The following is an 18993-nucleotide window of genomic DNA, read 5'->3' on the forward strand; positions in this document are numbered from 1 at the left end:
ACTTTTCACAAGTCATATAGGGCATTAGATAAAACATACGCCATTTGCACCATACTCCATTGACTAGGTTTAGTTTTCTCATAAGAAAGGAAGAAAAACAATAATTTTATGACACCTACCAGCACATACCAGCAAGTTATATTTTAAAACCACAAACAACCATGAAATCATATTTTACTTTTACATAGGAGAAATAGCAAAAAAAAATCCGAATGGTGCCTAGCATAATTAGTAAAGCAATGTATCTTATTAGATAAACTGAGATACAACATTACAAGGCGACAATATTAACTTAACAAAACATAACAGATAAGAAAACCGGCACTACCGCGTAGAGATTACTCCGCTTATATCTGTGTGCATAAATACATATATAGATACATATACATGTCTGTGTGTGTAAGGTGCGTGCCACTAGTTGTCGGTCAGTGGTCGAACGATCCGCTATGCACCTGTGCTGGCAGATACAGTGTTAAAACCATAATACAACTTAATACAATAAAAATAAGGTCGAAAATAAGACGGTAAGCTTTTCTAAAGTTTTTTTTTAATTAATTTAAAGAATTTTTCGGAAGTGATTTTAAATAAATCGGGGTGTAATTTAGGGAGTAAATATAAAATAAAATAAATAGACAAACACGTGTTTAAAATAGTGTCAACATAATTAAATTATTCCTTAACATTTTAATTTATAAAAAAGAGTGTAATATCCAAACGGACCAAACTGCAAAGTGAGTGTCGTGTTTATAATATTTTTTCTCGACAGTTTTGACGCAGACAGCTTTCTCCAATTATTTACAGTATGATTTATTACTTTCTTTTCATTTCTCTACACTGCAATAAAAACACAACTAATATTTAATTATTTGTAGTGTTATTCTCTTAAAACAAAGATATTTAAGTCATTACTCATTTGTATGCCAGTTTACAACTTGTGGTCGCCCAGTGGTCAGAATAAGAGAAGTTAGAAAAATAATAGAACAAAATTATTCCTGGATATTAGTTACATGTACTATACCTTACAGCACTTATAATTTTATTACAATAGGCTAAACTTTGCACATATAGCAGTATAAGCTATAGCATATATCAATATAGCATATAAGTAAAATACTCCAAATATCAAGATTCTTCGTACACATAGTTGACGTGCTCAAGAAATACCTAATTTAAGACACCAATTAATTACTCTATTAAATATGAATTATCTATGATTGTCGCAAGAGAAGTTTTGACAAAAACAAAGTCATTATTGTTTTTGTAGTCACCTCGTATTTTAATAAACTAATAGTACTAATAAAACACAATTACGTAGGTACTTTAATAATTTTAAGTGGATGTTTTATTAGATATAGTTATAAATGTTGATAACTCCATTGTAGTAATCACTATATCAATGTAGATAACAGATAAAAATAAATATTAATATTATACTAATACATATAATAAAGAGGAAAGCTATGTACATAAAGGCTCTGAAACTACTAAGCCGATTTCAATCATTCGTACACTGTTGAGAAGCTTGATATTACCCGAGTAACATAGGCTATATTTTATCCCGGTACGTGAAGAAGTTTACCCGGGACGCGGTTGAATCCGCGGGAAAACATCTAGGACCTAGATAATAAATAGGTGAAAATAAATATTAATACACAATCATAATCTTAAACTAATAAGTTAAGGGTAAATTCAATAACACTTATCTCTGTGTTCAAGGCTACTTATATTATCTTAAAAAGTAAATAAGATTGCTTAATTGATACTGAGTTTGTTATTCTTCTAACGCAGTTTTTGCAAAGAAAAGTAGTGCTAGTGAAAATGTTAGAGATACATACATGTGCTAAGTATATATTTTGGAGAATGGATTCAGAGGAAACTTGGTATCTTGGTATGGTGATGCTAACCAAATTACTTATTATAAAACGTGATCATTAAGAACTGATTTAGCTGCATAGTTTTTGAACATACTTTTTATAATAAGGTAGTGGAGGTGGAAGTAGTTATCCGACTTCAAAAAAATCGGGAACATTCAAAGTCAAAGTCAAAGTCAAAATCGTTTATTGAAAATAGGCTAGACTCTAGCACTTTTTCACGTCAAAAAATACAAAATGACAGCACCCCCAAAACCCCCCTTTCATGCCCCCCTTTCATTCTATGTTTGACTCCTATATTCTAACGATACCTTGGGCAAAAATACCTATGTATTTTTTTCACGATGCATAAAGTAAAGGACACAGTGAAACTGCGAAAGACAGCCAAAACTTTACACTCCAATGTAGATTTTGAATGGTTCTGAAGAAATGGCTAAGTATGCCGTTGTCTGTTTGATCTGCTTTCTAATATGAATAAAATGATCGTGTCGAATACAATGATGCTCAGTTCTAAACTATGATCTAAGTCTACGGAGGTTATTTCACAGTTCAAGCCTGTTTATTATATTCTTGAGGACCTTAATACTCTAAATGAAAATGGCACCGTTCATAATCAGATAAATAAATTATTTTGAACGCTGCAAATCATTTTAATGCATAATGCACACATTTCCTAAAAATACTTAAGTAAGTTAATTAAACAAAATACCCTGACAGAAGAGTCTTCATAAATCCCTAAACATATTTTAACGCTAAAAATAGTTTCATACATAAAAGTTTGTTATTGTATCTACATTTTATTTTCTTAGACCCATCTCACGAAAAAACATAAAATGGCCGATTTGGTTAAATATTTGCGCACGTTCAACAGCTAACTATAGACCGCTATTATTAGTTTGTTAAACATATTATTGTTTATTTATGTAAAATGCCTACTATTTGCGAAGATAAATAATGTTGATTTATTATGTCAACGTCATGTAATTACGCTTTATTGGGTACCTATAATTAATTTATATGCAAATTGTCACCTGAAGTATGAATCACAACGAATAGGGCTATATAATTCATACAGTTTTATTTACAAGGAGGCAATAGAGGTTCTCCCATGCAAATATTTATTTTCGCTGGTTAGAAACCGCGTAAAACAACTAGTTTTCCCTAATATCCGTAAGTCGAAAGTTCGACCATTAAGAAAGAATTACTAAGAACTCAATTTAACTGTCCAAACAACATCATCATTTGTTTGCTTTGACTGATTTGTGTCGATACAAAGTCCAGTTAAGTCAGGCGATCGCTAATAATTCCAGAAATAGCGTCTTCATCTCTGTTCATAAATCAATTAGCCCTTTGACGGTTCATAGCATATGAGTATGATTTATAAGAACAATTCATGAAAACTCATAGTCAGTTTGCAACTAGATTCCGAGGAAAAGTACGCATGTCACGTACCTCTCTTTCCTACTGATCTGTAAAAGTGGTCTCTGCGTAGCAACAGAAGTAAGTTCAGTGACGACAAAAAGTTTGGCGAGCACTATACAAAATGGTGTGCTGCGGATAAAGAGGCCACAGACCTTATCCGTCGTACCACAAAAACTTTTAAACGTCTGTTGAACACTTGCCTAAAAATCAGAAATTATGACGTTGAAATACGGTCCGTTTGGCAGCCACACTATTTTTAGACAAGTGTTCAACAGATGTTTAAGTTTTTATAGTAAGGCTGTATTACTCTAGGCCACAAGACTCGAATGTAGATACCTCAACTACCAGCCTAGTCCACTATCTTCTTCTTATTCATCTTCCCAGCAAAAACACATATGAAGTGGTGAAGGGCGGGCGTTTTGGAGGCTGACTTTTGTAAATTTGACCTTCAAACAGTGCTGATTTTCAATCTACTTTGAATAAATGACTTTTTATCTTTATCTATAACTTTTAGACTTTGCTCTCTTATGAATTCCCCTACAATACTGATTCCAGGTGAAGATGTCGTGGGCCTGTGACCCAGCGCTGACGTCTATGATCTTGGACAGCTACCAGGTAGCTGGGCCACTCTTCGTACAAACTCTGCAGACATTCTTCGCAGCACAATGTGCTATTGCGGGGGACCATCTTTGGCCTGATGATGCTACGGAGGCTGTTCTTAAAGGTAACCTAAAATTTTGACATATTTTGATATTGAGCTGCATGACAGCAAGTTTTTTTGGACCATTATCTATGACTAATTAGACTTTCTTGAGGAAACGCACGGTTTTCTAAATATATTCTTCCCAATTAATATGTAACAATGATAATATATATTCACCGGTTCCAGCTACGACTTTTCTATTAAACAATCCATTTTAATAGGGGTCAATTAAAGAAATAAATAACGATGGTTTGTTTTTAATTCATGTTATTTAAAATCAATATACTGCGCATAATTTTATGTAAAATATGAAACAAACAACCGTTATTTACATGTATAATAAGTTTTAAACATGAAGAATAACATAAAACGATTATAACAGCGTTATGCCGTAAAAACCGTTTTGCAAGTCAACGACATGTTTGGAATCATCATTGGTACACCAATGGTTACAAAACATAAACTGCGACTGAAACATAATATGCACTTACGAAATGTAAAAATAATTTGCCTTAGGAATCATCATCCTCCGAGCCATTTTCCCAACCATGTTGGGGTCGGCTTCCAGTCTAAACGGATTCAGCTGAGTACCAGTGCTTTGCAAGAAGCGACTGCCTATCTGACCACCTCAACCCAGTTACCCGGGTAACCCGATACTCAAACTCACTTAAGACTCACTCGTTCGTAATTGTTGGTCTCTCAAGCAAAATATATTTTTGAAACCACCCAAAAGATTTTCAGTGATAACCTGATAACTTGAGGCGGTCAATGCCTAGCTAATTAAAATGAAATGAGGAAATTACCATCGGAACTTAAATAACTAAAGGTTGGCAGCTAAGTTCGGAGCCTACAAGTTGGTAAATTGAATTTACAAAGGGCCAAAGAGATTTGGCAGTCATTAAAGCAGATTGTAGACTCAAATAGGCCACGGAATCTTGGTTTGGCCAGTCATAATTATGTAGATATCGCTAATTGTTTTACTAAAATTAGAATGTTTACTAAGCTAGAAACCTGTTCAAGAAAATATGTCAATTGCTGAAGGGTTTTGCACTTATGTATTGACCACTCAAATGATTTGGTACTAAATATAATTTGTAATACATCATACAAAAGGTTTTTGGACTTAACGTAAAAAATATGGTTGAGCTGTCATACCCTCATTAAAAAAGCTTCAGATTAATGTTTGTAATATTTAATAAGTAAAGGGCCCCAAAAATAATAATGACGATAAAGACGGTAAAAAACTGTAGCCTCTACCAACCCATTAAAAAAAAAAAATGTTATGACACCTTAATATGCGTTCATCTTATACTGCAAGCTTTGTGGAAGAAAATTGTTACAAAAAAAGGCATTTTATTTTATTTTTCATATTTTTTTTTATATTTCATATTTTATTTTTCTTCTTGTCTCATAAAAATCTGCTACATTTCAGATCCAAACTATGACTTCATAGTGGTGGGCGCCGGTTCCGCTGGGTCGGTTGTAGCAAACAGATTGAGTGAGGTGCCAGATTGGAAGGTCTTGCTGGTCGAGGCTGGAGGAAACCCCACGTTAAATACTGAAGTGAGTACTGCTCAATCATAACTAAGAAATTCCCTCATACAATCATGTTATTGAGGGTCTTTACATGAATTGAAATAAGGAAATGACTACCCAATGAGTAATTACTACCGAATATTTGTATGGTATATGATTAAAACAACATAAAATTTTTTACAGATTCCGCAAGTCTTCTACAACAGCTTGGGCACCGACTTAGACTGGGGATACAAGACCCAGCCACAAGATGCTTGCAGGAGTTACAAAACAAAAGGTTGCGCTTGGCCCCGGGGGAAAGTACTGGGCGGTAGCAGCAGCATCAACGCCATGTTCTATGTCAGAGCAAACAAACTAGACTACGACACCTGGGCAGCAGACGGCAACTATGGATGGAGCTACGATGAAGTCCTACCATACTTTCTAAAAAGCGAAAAATTCACAGGAGACTACACAAAAGAAAGGAGCAAACACCATAACAAGGATGGACCCATCAATATTGTAGAAGTAACAGATCCTCATCTATTCGAAAATATTATCATACAAGCTGCAGGAGAACTTGGAATGAAAAACTTAAGCGACGTCAACGGAGACAATCAAATGGGTATAACAGCAGCGCAGTCTAATATTAAAGGCAATGTTAGATATAGTACTGCTCGAGCATTCTTGAGTCCAATTAAAGATAGGAAAAATTTACACGTAATCAAAAACGCCATAGTGACTAAAGTTTTATTCCATCCTAGCTCGAACACGGTTAAAGGTGTTCAGATTACCAAAGATGGTAAAGATATAATTGTTAATGCCAAAAAAGAAGTTGTATTATCGGGTGGTTCTATAAACTCTCCGCAAATTTTAATGCTATCGGGTATTGGACCGAAGAAACATTTAGAGGAGATGGATATCGAAGTTAAAGCTGATCTGCCCGTTGGAGAAAACTTACAAGACCACGTATTCGTGCCTATGTTCTATACAATGCCAGGCGATAAAAATTTAATGTCTGTACAAAATGTAGTAGGTTCGGTTGCCGAATACTTTTTGAAAGGGACTGGGATATTGAAGGATACTTCGCCACATAGAGTCATTAGCTTTATGAATACCACAGACCCTGACGCGTCTTCCCCAGATATCCAACATCACTACCTGGTTATGCCTCCCAGTCTGCATGGTATGCTTGATGTTTTTGAAAAGCACGGTTTGAATGACGAAGTTTATCGTAAATTCATTGAAATTAACACATCGAATTTCGTCATCGTAGTGTACACTGTGTTATTGCTCCCAAAATCAAGAGGTAAGATTGTTCTAAACAGCAAGAATCCACTTGAGCATCCTCTTATATACGCCAACTATTTTAAAGAGCGGGAAGATTTGGATACTTTAATAACTGCCATGAAGAAACACTCTTTGAGATTGGGTGACACCAAAACGTTCCAGGGAGCTGGACTTAAATTAGACTGGATTGAGATTGAAGCATGTAAGGATTTTGAGAAGCAAAGCGATAAACATTTGGAATGTATTGCGAGGGAACTTACATTTTCGTTGTATCATCCTACTAGTACAGCCAAGATGGGACCTAAGAATGATAGGGAGTCTGTAGTTGACCCAGAGTTGAGAGTACACAATGTGAAAGGGTTGCGGGTCATAGATGCAAGTATAATGCCTTTTGTAGTGCGGGGCAATACTAATGCGCCTACGATTATGATTGGGGAAAAAGGCGCAGATATGATTAAAAAATCGTGGTTAGACAATCACGAGGAACTCTAACAAGTGATAAGTGAAGTACAATTCGAGTGTTGCAAATAAAATCTGCAATAAGTTGTGATAAATTATGAAAAAGTTAGGTTTAAGGAATTAAATTAAGTACAGATTATTTTATAGATGTTGTTGTTCATTTAATCTTTTTCTAGACAAATACTTGGTTATTATTTACAGTGGCCTGATCAATAAAGCTGTTAAAGATATGTGCCTACAAGCAAAATATATTAAACAGACAGATAAGATTTTAAATAATATTTACATAGTGACAACACAATATTTGTGGTGTGAAATGTTATATAATTGTTTTTTATCAGTTTGTTTATATAAGACTAGCTTCCGCCAGCGGCTTCGCCCGCGTGGTGTGTTGATAAAAAGTAGTAGTAGTAGAGTAGTAAAGATAAATAGTACGCCATCTATCGAGCTATCGGGAAGCTCGCGATTGAACAATGAGCTACAGGTTAAAGCGCGAGATATCATTGCACTTCTTACGTATCTTAAAAAAAACAACGTCACCACGTTTTAAAAAGCTATCATTCCACTTCTTACGTATTTTAAAAACACATCGTTACCACGTTTTAAAAACACCCAGCGCCATCTATCGCATACCTCAAGAACTAAATAACTTAACTAATACTTTTACCAATTAGTAATTCGTTGAATTATAGTTATTTCAGGATAAGTAGATGTAAAAAAAACAGTTAAGACGATAAAACAAATTGTACGTCATCCCTCGGGAATTCCTCATTTTGGAGGATTCACTATCGTATCATTTAGCTTCTAAATTTATATGTTCATATTCGTTTGCAATATATAAGTAGATGTAAAAAAAAACAGTATAGACGATTAAACAAATTGTACATCATCCCTCGGGAATTCCTCATTTTCGGGGATTCATTATCGTATCATTTAGCTTCTTTTACATGTTTATATTCGTTTGCAATATATTACCTTGTTTTAAACGACACACAGCGCCATCTACAATCCATCCATCAAGCAAACAATATTTTTGTTTTCCCTCGGGAATATCTATTTTTTCGGGATAAAAAGTACCCTATTATTTAATCCGGACTTCTGACTTTACGTCTGCAAAATTTCAAAGCAATCGGTTCAGTAGTTACGGCGTGAAAGCGGAACAAACAAACAAACAAACAAACAAACTCACTTTCCGATTTATAATATTAGTAAGGATAAACTTAAAAAATAGTGGGCATATTGGTGAAGAGTGAAAACAGATTATTTTACGTAAATATGAATACAACACCCAACTCGGTCTGCATAGTTATACTAGAAAGAGGAAAAAAATCTATTTTTGATTGTTTGTAATAGATAAACTCAAAAACACACTCTTTATTCACTTAGGCTATATTTTATCCCGGTACAGGCAGTAGTTCCCACGGGACGCGGATGAAACCGCGGAAAAACTGCAGTACATCATAATTACATAGCCGGTAAGTATCTTTTCTGCCAATTTTCAACACAAAATGCTATTTTTACTTGATGTAAGTTTTCTTCATTATACAAAATACGGTTAACTATAGTAATTTACTGACTGATCAAAGGTGAAGGAAAACATCTCGAAGAAACCTGGACTATAAATTCAATCATGTGGATGATAAAAAGGCTGATGATTATAATGATAAACAATAAAACATTATTACACCAACTATCAGTTTACAACGTGGTAAAACCAACCATGGACTTAATAACAGCTCTCTTAATTATGATATTAATCTTATTTATAGATTAGATTATTTGCTATCCAACGAACAAAGTAGGTAAGGACCGTCACATAAGGTAAAATAGGCGATACAAATATTTAATCAAGGTGTGGAATTTAATTTACAGAAGCAGATATTTATCCCCATGATAACGAAATTATTGTAAAGAGAAATATTCCAGAGATTTTAAATTTTAGGGCGATCCCTCAAAATCAGTTGCGTGGAAAAAAAAAACGGCAAAAATATTTTTCAGGAGATGGAGATTCGTCTGGCTACAAGCTCAAGGATGACTTTACATTTATAATTTATAAGTTTTGAGCAATAGTGGTTCAAAGTCCAAAAATTGATTGCATAGGTGGAAAAATGATGCATCTATGTACAGTCAATTTCAGGTTAACAGTTTTATAGAAAAATCGTACTTATTACTATTGAGTTAAGGTGCATGATAGTTACCACTGATGTGCTAGTAGGACAGGTTTTGAGCAATAGTGGTTCAAAGTCCAAATATTGATTGCATTAAGTGAAAAATTATGCAGGCGATTGGATTTCACAATTATGTTTCTGTGGTGAATCACTGCCAATGACACATTGGTTGCCCATTGGCACATCTTTCACATTAATAGGTCTATGTTCAAAGATTAAGAAAACTACTACCCATAGAGGTAATCAATTGTGTTAATGTAAGCAATTAGTACAAAATAGTAGGTAATATCTATCAAACTGATTGAATTAATTTACAATTGAACCGAATTAGGTTAATTAATTAACTTATTGTAACAAATGAACGAAAGTTACAGAACAGAATAATAGTGTACAAAAAAATATTTTTTCTAACTACAAGCAAACCGACAAACAAATTGCAGGGATGAGAAATAGTCGAAGGCTGGACGCTAAAAGAAGTACAGATATTCACACCAACCACGACCACTATAATGCTGAACCTACATTCGTTAATCCCTTCAAGCTGCCTCACATCTACCATCCCCACCCACGTAAGCTGACACAGTATACACAGCAACTTGCTTCGCGAAAGTTGTAAAGCAATGGAATTAAACACCGTGACGAAACTATCATGTCCTAGAAAAACATTTGACGACCTTCACCCTACACTAGACGATGGACTTCGAACTTTGGACACGGGTCCACTCACTTCAAACAAATATTTTTACGGAGTCATTAGAACTTCGGCAAAGGTTGAATACGCGTGTATGTTTGTAGGAATACTTAGGTATGAAATCACAATTTAAAATCAGAAGAATTATATTAAAGGGCATATTTTTTTAACGAGGTGATCGAAATCAAGAACTCGCAGCGGGAAGTTCGGAAACTATAATCAGATTTCTTCCAACAGAAATCCACCTACTCATCTGCCATTTCAAGGCAGAGAACCATCTCACAGCCCCGAAAGTTCGTTGAAGATCCATGTTTAACCTCAGCGGGGCCCAGCAGGGACAAGGTCCGCCGGGGCTGCGGAATTGTTCGATAGAGTTACCGCGGCCCTGGTACATAAAAGACCTACGAAGGAACACGACGGTTTTTAGGCAGTAAGAGTCTGACACTCCCTCGCCGCTGTTAACCCGCAGCGGGAGGGGTCATTTGATGTTTTTTGACGTCTTTAAAAAAAAGAAAATCCATGTTTAACCTACCTATGTATACTTTTCTGTCAAGAAAAATTGGTATTCCTTTTTGTAGGCAGAGACTTACAAAGGTTATCAAATAATAGCTGATTGTTTAAAATCTTCGTCTCACCATTTTCGTAGTTAATAAGACTTCATTGATTACCTGCAAAGATAAAAATGTTATTTAATTATTAAAATTTACGATAAAGGCTTATCAATTAAAAAACTATGTATTTAAATACAATTAATGAATTGATAAATAAGCGAAGAAAATATAACCAAATGACTCATTGATACACATTATAATTCATGGCAGACGTTTCAAAAAATATGTAAGGGTTCGTTGCATCAGTTTACGTTTAGTAGTCCGTGTGATAAATCACTAGCCTTGGACAGCATGTTTGCACTTATTTAGTAAGATATGTAGTCCCAGATAAAACAAACTGCATTTATCCAATTTGATGACCTTTCGGAAAATCGATAGTGATCATTGTCAAGCTCATAAATGTAGCTTCCGAATTCCTCAAACCCTTACAAACTCAGCAATTTTCAAATCCGAAAAAACAAGCTTTATAACATTTGCATAGATGTAGCTGAACTGTAACTGAACATATCTCGATTGAACTGTATAATTTTCACTAATTATAAATCCTCCTATACTAGGTGCTCTTCCATGAACCGTAGCCCATTGGCCCATAGCGCGTGTCGTTGCCAAAACAGACGCCTCAAAGTAAAACGTCGCACGATGTGACTTTAAAGAGACGTAATTTCGAAAACACTACCGCTACCTTACTGCTGAGGAAGAATTTAGATACATGTTTTATTTTGGGTTTATTAACAAGTTTTCTTTGAATAGTAGATAGAAGGATTCCTGAGGACCTTGCAGCAGTCTTTGGGAAAGAAAAGAAAGCCTTTGGTGAATGGCGTTTTACAGTTGCCAGAAACTTTTTAATGCCATGTCGATGCAAAGGCCATAGCGCAACTAAATTTACATTGTTAATTCGGCCACTAAGTATTTATTATTTTCATCCTGTGACCAGGGGCCCGATCCTCCTAATTTTACTTAAGCGACATACGATTCACATTCGACTGAGATCCAATCACGACTCAATTACGATTGAAGCGTATGTGGCATTCCGTTATTTTTTCTTTGAAATAAACGTTTTTATCCTTTTTTGTCATTTAATAATGAAATCATATGGTTAAAACTGCTATTGCGATTCAATTTCTATACAATTTTGACATTATTAACTTGGGAAAATCGGGCCCCAGAGCGCAATTTACGCAATTTTTATCCTATAAAGCATTTTATTCAAAATACCAAGCAACTAATTATGACATGTCTGTAATTTACCACTTAGCAACTTGAGCACAGTTACTTTATACTGTACCTTCCCTATACTTTTCTAGGTATCCAAAGAGAAAGTCTATCATCAGGTTCTAGATAACCTTATGTCATAACATGAACTATGCGATAACTTGAGCTTCCAATAAGTACTGAGCTATTCGCAGTGAAACAAACCTCCTGATTGAGCTCGATCGCTTGTGGAGTATTGACTATTAGGATATCATCGGGTGATATTCCGAGAACACATCGTTCATATTGAGATTTTATGTGGTAAATGATAAATTGAAATAATGGAAAACATTCTTTTAGAGTATTTCTTGGTAAAAAATTAGAATAAAATGTATCGAAGATGAAATAAAGTGTTGCTGCTACTCAAAAAAAGTTTCTGGATTGCCTTCCTACGACTAGGATGTACACCCTGGTGTCCTCGGCACCTTTTACATATGTTGAAGAGGTACTCAAATTGATAATATTCCCTCTTCCACTTATGTAAGCGGCAAATAGATAACATACTTTACCTTTTTACAACATCAATCTAGTTTATTATGCGATGGACAATATTACGTTAATCCTTCTATTAAACATATGGCAAATACTTAAAATAACAGATAAACATATTGATTCTACGGTGTTATTATGTAAAAGGAATAAATAAGGATTTACTTTTCAACATCATCATTATAATTTTTGCTGTCCCAAAGAAGGGCATAGGTTTATTCTCATACAGAGGAGGAACTTGCTTAATGCGGATTTTTATCAGTGCAGAAATCACAATACTCATATACTTGACATCACTGTCATAATTGTCATCAGAAAAATATTTTTAATCATGAATAGTCTTCACGCAATAATCACAAAGAATCGTTAAAAAATTAGATGCTTGGTTTTACCGCAATCGGGAAAAAGTTGGATATGGATTACTTACAGAAGGTACACCACCACTCGAGTTTATATGACATTTGTTTTTTGTCAAATTACACGAAAACTGTGCAGTAACAAACAATAATACTGATTACCATAAGAAACACTTAGGTCACAACCTATGTAGTAGGACATATATGAAAATTACAGGTCATTTGACCCAAGTACGTGACAGTCGCATAGGTTAACTTAAATATATACGAGCTAAATATGCAATCCACATGAATATGTATTATCTAAGACCAAAAATAAAACAAGAAATATTCAATTATGTAAATAATTACTAATTTTAGGTAACAGCTGTCAGATCTCTTTTTGTTTCATAATATTATTAGAGTCCTTGATTGATTCTAACAGAGATTGATTAGAGTTAGCTTCAGCAAAGTACTTAGTTGCATTATCAAAAATAAAGTAAATCCTGCAATGTACTTGCGTTGTCGGAATTAAAGATTTACTGTAGATAGAAATAGATAACACGTGGGTTAAAATAAATCTATTGTAAAAGAAAATTGCTTGGGAAAATCTTTAATAAAGTAGAGTGGTCTTTAGTATAGTGGATTTCGTTCATTGGTCTTTTTGTTTACGCCTGCCATATTGCATTAGCAAGGAGTAGCATAATCGCACCAATTCAACGGAGTTTTTGTGACGAAACAACGGCACTAATTTTGTGCACTCATAATATCAACCTATGTCAAAAAAATAAATTAAATGTATTTAAAAGAAAATATATTTCCGTTCTTTAGGTATTTCCATTATATTTCATGACAAGTCGCAAAAAAAACATTCGCAGATCACAAAAATAAATGTTTCTCGCGGGATTCGAAACCGCGACACAGCGCTTAATTGTTTTTCTACATTTGTTATCCGTAGCTTTCTGATACCATCACATTACATAATCAAAAATGTTACCAGCTTCAAGGGTTAACCTTGGTAAACCCGTAGATCACTGCTTGCAACACTAACCTTTGTATGCAATCTTTATGAAATGTTGCCACCTTTTATTGAATCGTTCATCTTTTAATAGCCTGCCCATGCAAATTCGTGGTTTAAGATTAGACGATTAGGTAGGCAATACATGAATAGAAATTGTGTTGTGTTATCTTTGCAATGTCTATAAAAAAACTATGACTATTGTACCTTGCTCATGCTCATAGCAAAATAGACACTTTTTTAAGACCAGGAAATTTAAGCATGGGGAGAAGTTCACCATCAGAAGTGGCGCTTGCGACCATTTATAAATATGTTTCTAATTTTTATTTATTTATCTCTGAGATGAATAATATTAGAACATTTAATTATTAGATAATATAATAATTTATTTACAAGTTTTGCACATCTATTTCGGGCACCAATCTCATTCTTTGTCTATAGACTAAATATTAGATCAAGCGCTTTTTTGGAAATATTGTAATTTGTGATGAGAGAATAAACATTTTATTTATGTATTTGTTTGTTACCCGTGCCTAATTAACAGGGCAGAATGGATCTCATTTAATGGATGTTACCTAAGTCCATGATAAACAAAATTTGAAAAATAAAACATTTTAACTACCGTTATTCTGATGTGGAAATTAAAAAGACACATGTTAATAAATAATTAAATTCCTGCGCGTACCGCAATCAAGACCAGCGAGTCTGTAAATGTTTAAATTATTTTGCATAATTACCGTACAAACACTGAATTAGCTTAGTTTATGCGTTATTTTATTTCTTTCTTTGCATCTTAAAGGTTTTTATTGTAGAAGAAAATTGCTGCGTTTTGTTAAAATGCAATTAGCTAGAGTTATTAACAATTTCATAATTTTTTTGCAAAAAATTGCGCCGCTTGAAGGCGCGCCGGAAGATACTGGCAAGTTACGATGAGCAAACTTTTACACTAAGTTCCTTATTCAAATCTACGAGAACAAACGGCTGCAGCAAGGAGGTTTTAGGATTTTTACATAATCATAGACGGAGTAATTAATGTGTTATTTCATTTAATAAGTTTATTGAAGAATAGACCTTTGCAAGTTTTATATTATATCAAAACTATTTTAACAACTAAAAGAAAATGCCAAGTAAAATATTGTTATGCAACCTCAAAAGAAGAACAAAAGAAATTCAACACTTGCAAACTAAACTGATTCAATTAAAATATTACTTTATTAGATAATACAAAATGAATTAATCACAATGAGAACTACAGATAATTAATTTAAGTATAAAAATATGCAATTTATAAATATTGCATTACTATGACAGAAGAACCGAGACCAGATTAAAATATTTAGTAATTTATCGGATTGTTGACCCCAAAAAGTAGAAGTAAGAGCATCATCATCATCATCATCATCTCAGCCATAAGACGTCCACTGCTGAACATAGGCCTCCCCCTTTGATCTCCACAGATACCTGTTGGAAGCGACCTGCATCCAGCGTCTTCCGGCGACCTTTATAAGGTCGTCTGTCCACCTCGTTGGTGGACGTCCTACGCTGCGCTAAGAGCATAATAAAAGGTAATTTACGAAAAGATTATTGATTATAGTAGGTACTAGCTGTTTTCCTCGATACGACCCGCGTCTCTAAGAACCTTATTCCTGAACTATGTAGCTACATTTTCGCTCTATTATCAATATAAAGAATAACTCTACAGATTTTCAAATGAATATTGTTCGTTTTTAAACACCTAAGGCTTTTAAATCGAGAAAGCATCAACTTTCCAAAAAAAAAAACTGAAAACTACCCAGAAAACTTTTTCTATCTAACTACAGCTATCACATCCTTCATCTTCGAAGCCTTTTTCCCAACTATGTTGGGGTCGGCTTCCAGGACAGCTATCTATTATTTCGTTTATTCATAAAAAAATAGGTTGCCACCGACATCGGGCTCAGGGTCCAAGTTACCGGTGGTTAGCTATCTTGCTATTGGCAAAAACTGCATGTCGCAACATTAGTATCGGTTCTGCGCAGACGCCGCTACTTCAGACGCATGCGCTCGCTATCACGTACGCCAACCACTCGTTAGACTTGCAACAGGGAGTTCTCTTTCGAAATATTCTCTGTTGCTGTTTGTTCTGTTATTGCGATGTTTTTTATTTCTGTAACTGCTGGAAATGGTATAGTATAGTAGTAATTGATATCGTGGATAGGAAGTTTTGAAGCGCATCAGTACATTCTTATTTCTTTTTCTATGCACTTCCTAAAGACTACAACGCAAAAATCATTCAAATCTCACTCTAGTTCCACAGATCATTGACATCAAATCAAATAAACGAGCTTTGTAAATTAAGGAGTTTCAAAAGACATGATACTTACATGCATGTATGTGTAAGGATCATAGAAGAAAACAGTCTTGCAATAAAAATAATAGGTTCCTAATTACGTAGTCGATTAAATAAATATTGATTAACTTCATAGCTAATCAAAATCTAACCTAAAATATCAATCAGTTTCCTTCACCACATTAAAATTTCGCAAGAATCGATCATAAATCAAGTTTTTACCGTACACGACACATGTCCTTTTGCGGCTTACAGGACCAAAAAACCGCTAATCAGCGAAAAGTTAATAGCAATCTACTAAAAGGCCTATTACCTAGTTCTAACGGACACTGACTTTCAAATACCTTGAAATATGAATCCTGTTCTAGGGTAATAATTTAGTATCAGTGAGTAGGATCGCGTGGTGAGGAGCCATTTGTGTGATAGCGTCTGACCTTTGCTTATTCCTGTTGAAAGTTAATTAAGGTATGGAGGGAGCTATTACTTTGACTCCTGTTACGGTAATATGCTGCAATTCAATAAATGTAACAGTTGGATCTGTGTATAACATATGCTGCGTATGAATTGTTGTTGTAATAACATTTTTTAGGAGAGAAAGGGTTAGACTGATGTTAACTTATCTGTTTCGACGAGGCTTATATCGATTTAGGTAAGCTGATTCGATGACTGAAGAAATATTTTGACAATTTGAATATTATCTTCCTCCTCCTCTCACACGTCTTAAAAAGTCACTATAGTAGTTTTTTTTTTTCAATTCACTTCACTTCTAAGTCAACTACTACTACTACTACAACAAACTCAACTCAACTACTACTTTACAACTCGTCTCGGAAGTAACCAGCTTTTCTTCTAACAAATAAATATTCTCCAAACGACTTCCTGAAATCAAGACTTCCTCCTGTCATTTCTTCTTACCAGCATTAACATTACCACATCCTAAACCGGCTATAATAAATAACTAACAACATGTTTCTATCGAACGCATGAGCAATATTCTCAAGGTTTTTCTACTCAAATCAATTTCGGAAACCCAATGAGACGGTATGTCGTCACTACGCCTTGCTCAACTGCACATTATAATGTCACTAGGAGCTAACCAGAGTCGTAATTAGGCGATTATAGTGAACAGTAGGTGCTTATAAAGCTGGTTTAAGCCCTGGCGAGCTGTTTCGCAATACGGTACAAAAAAGTACTTAGTCAAATTCAACAGTGATGATGAAGTGTCAAAAACGGTTACTTTCTATGAAAATGTGACGTCACAACATTTTAATCTGATTACGTTTTTGTTTTTCTTTATATTAATTATCAATCAAAACAGTTTTACCATCAAACTATAATGAAAGTGACATATTTTAAAGATGCTTTACCAAAAGAATATGATAAATGATGGCAAGACAAGGCTCAACACATCCAGTGGCTTGCTGCTAGTAATCAGCTCGGTGATTTCTATAGCGAAATTCGCAATCTCCTGGGTACCACCAACTTCATAAAGGTACCACTAAAGTCGCTGGATGGTAAAAGTCTGCTGAAAAGCAAAAATGAAGTGTTAGATCGTTGGGCAGAACACTTCAATAATCTACTTAATGTAGATCGAACAGCCGATCTACACTACATAGACAGTTTGCCTCAACTTCAAGTAGCAGAAGAATTGGATGATGCCTTGTCTAAACATGAGGTGCTTTGTGCCATCAAACAACAGCAAAATCAGCGTGCGGTTGGCCTAGACCTTATACCAGGTGAACTTCTGAAGTACGGCAGCGAGAAACTGCATTCGCGCGTCTGGGAAATGTTTGTGCTTATGTGGGAGAAAGAACAAGTTCCTGAAACTTTTAAGTTATCACGCGTCAGGGCTCTCTATAAGAACAAAGGCGACCGGTCGGAATGTGGTTCTTACCGCGGTATTTCACTGCTCTCTGTCTCTGGAAAAGTCTTCGCCAGAGTACTTCTAAACCGCCTCAGGAACCTCTCTGAAAAGATTCTGCCGGAAACCCAATTTGGTTTCAGACCAGACAGAGGAACTTGTGAGGCAATATTCGCAGTCCGTCAACTCCAGGAAAAAAGTAGAGAGCAGGGACAGCACTTGTATCTCTGCTTTATTGATCTGGAAAAAGCCTTTGACTGCGTCCCTCGCGAGGCCCTCTGGAAGGTACTGAGAAAGTTGGGGTGTACAGAGAAGTTCATAAGACTCCTGCGACTCCTGCACGATGACATGCAATGTTGTGTAGCGGATGAAGATGACCAATCGAGCTTCTTCTCCGTCACCTGTGGAGTGAAGCAAGGTTGTGTCCTGGCTCCACATTGTTTGCATTATATTTTGCAGTTGTAGTCCGGGAAGTATTGACTTCTTCTCCTGAAGGAGTTCGTATTCGTTATCGGACTGACGGCAAACTTTTCAACCTGAATAGACTCAAGGCGACCACAAAGGTGTCCTATGCACATATACAGGACATTATGTATGCAGATGACCTCTGTTTCGTGGCTGAATCCCCTGAAGTCCTGCAACAGCTAGTCACGAACCTTCACAAGCAGTGCTGTACATTTGGTCTAAAAATCAGCATCAAAAAGACAGAAGTGATGTCTTTAGACAATCACGGACGTCAAGAACTGGCCATTATGCTTGGTGAAGATGTGCTGAAGCAGGTCGATAAATTTCGATATTTGGGGAGCACTATAACATCAAAGTGCGACCTTGACGCCGAAATCAATAGCAGAATTGGTGCTGCAGCCGCTGCTTTCGGCAAATTCGACAAGAAGGTCTTCAGCTCCCATGTCCTAAAGATATCCACAAAGGTCTCTGTGTATATGGCAGTTGTGTTGCCTTGTATACTCTACTCAGCGGAA

At 35.3% G+C, this 18993-nt stretch overlaps 2 protein-coding genes across 5 annotated transcripts in view; one reads left to right on the forward strand and one right to left on the reverse strand.

Annotated features, from left to right (window-relative positions):
• The window catches only part of LOC124639745 (flotillin-2), a 279960-nt gene that overhangs the window by 69985 nt on the left and 190982 nt on the right, over window positions 1-18993 (reverse strand). The window lies entirely within an intron of this gene.
• LOC124639740 (glucose dehydrogenase [FAD, quinone]-like) lies at window positions 376-7406 on the forward strand. 3 transcript variants are annotated; one of them, XM_047177203.1, is made up of 4 exons: window positions 376-524; window positions 3849-4017; window positions 5429-5559; window positions 5716-7406. In XM_047177203.1, the coding sequence occupies exons 2-4, from the start codon at window positions 3855-3857 to the stop codon at window positions 7291-7293; spliced, it is 1872 nt and encodes a 623-aa protein (XP_047033159.1). In that variant the 5' UTR covers window positions 376-524; window positions 3849-3854; the 3' UTR covers window positions 7294-7406. The 3 variants fall into 3 exon arrangements, with proteins under 3 accessions (XP_047033159.1, XP_047033160.1, XP_047033158.1); XM_047177204.1 differs by lacking the exon at window positions 376-524 and adding an exon at window positions 588-731; XM_047177202.1 differs by lacking the exons at window positions 376-524; window positions 3849-4017 and having other exon boundaries at window positions 5099-5559.

This window comes from Helicoverpa zea, chromosome 19 (genome assembly GCF_022581195.2).
Source record: "Helicoverpa zea isolate HzStark_Cry1AcR chromosome 19, ilHelZeax1.1, whole genome shotgun sequence".
In the NCBI taxonomy this organism is placed as follows: domain Eukaryota; kingdom Metazoa; phylum Arthropoda; class Insecta; order Lepidoptera; family Noctuidae; genus Helicoverpa; species Helicoverpa zea.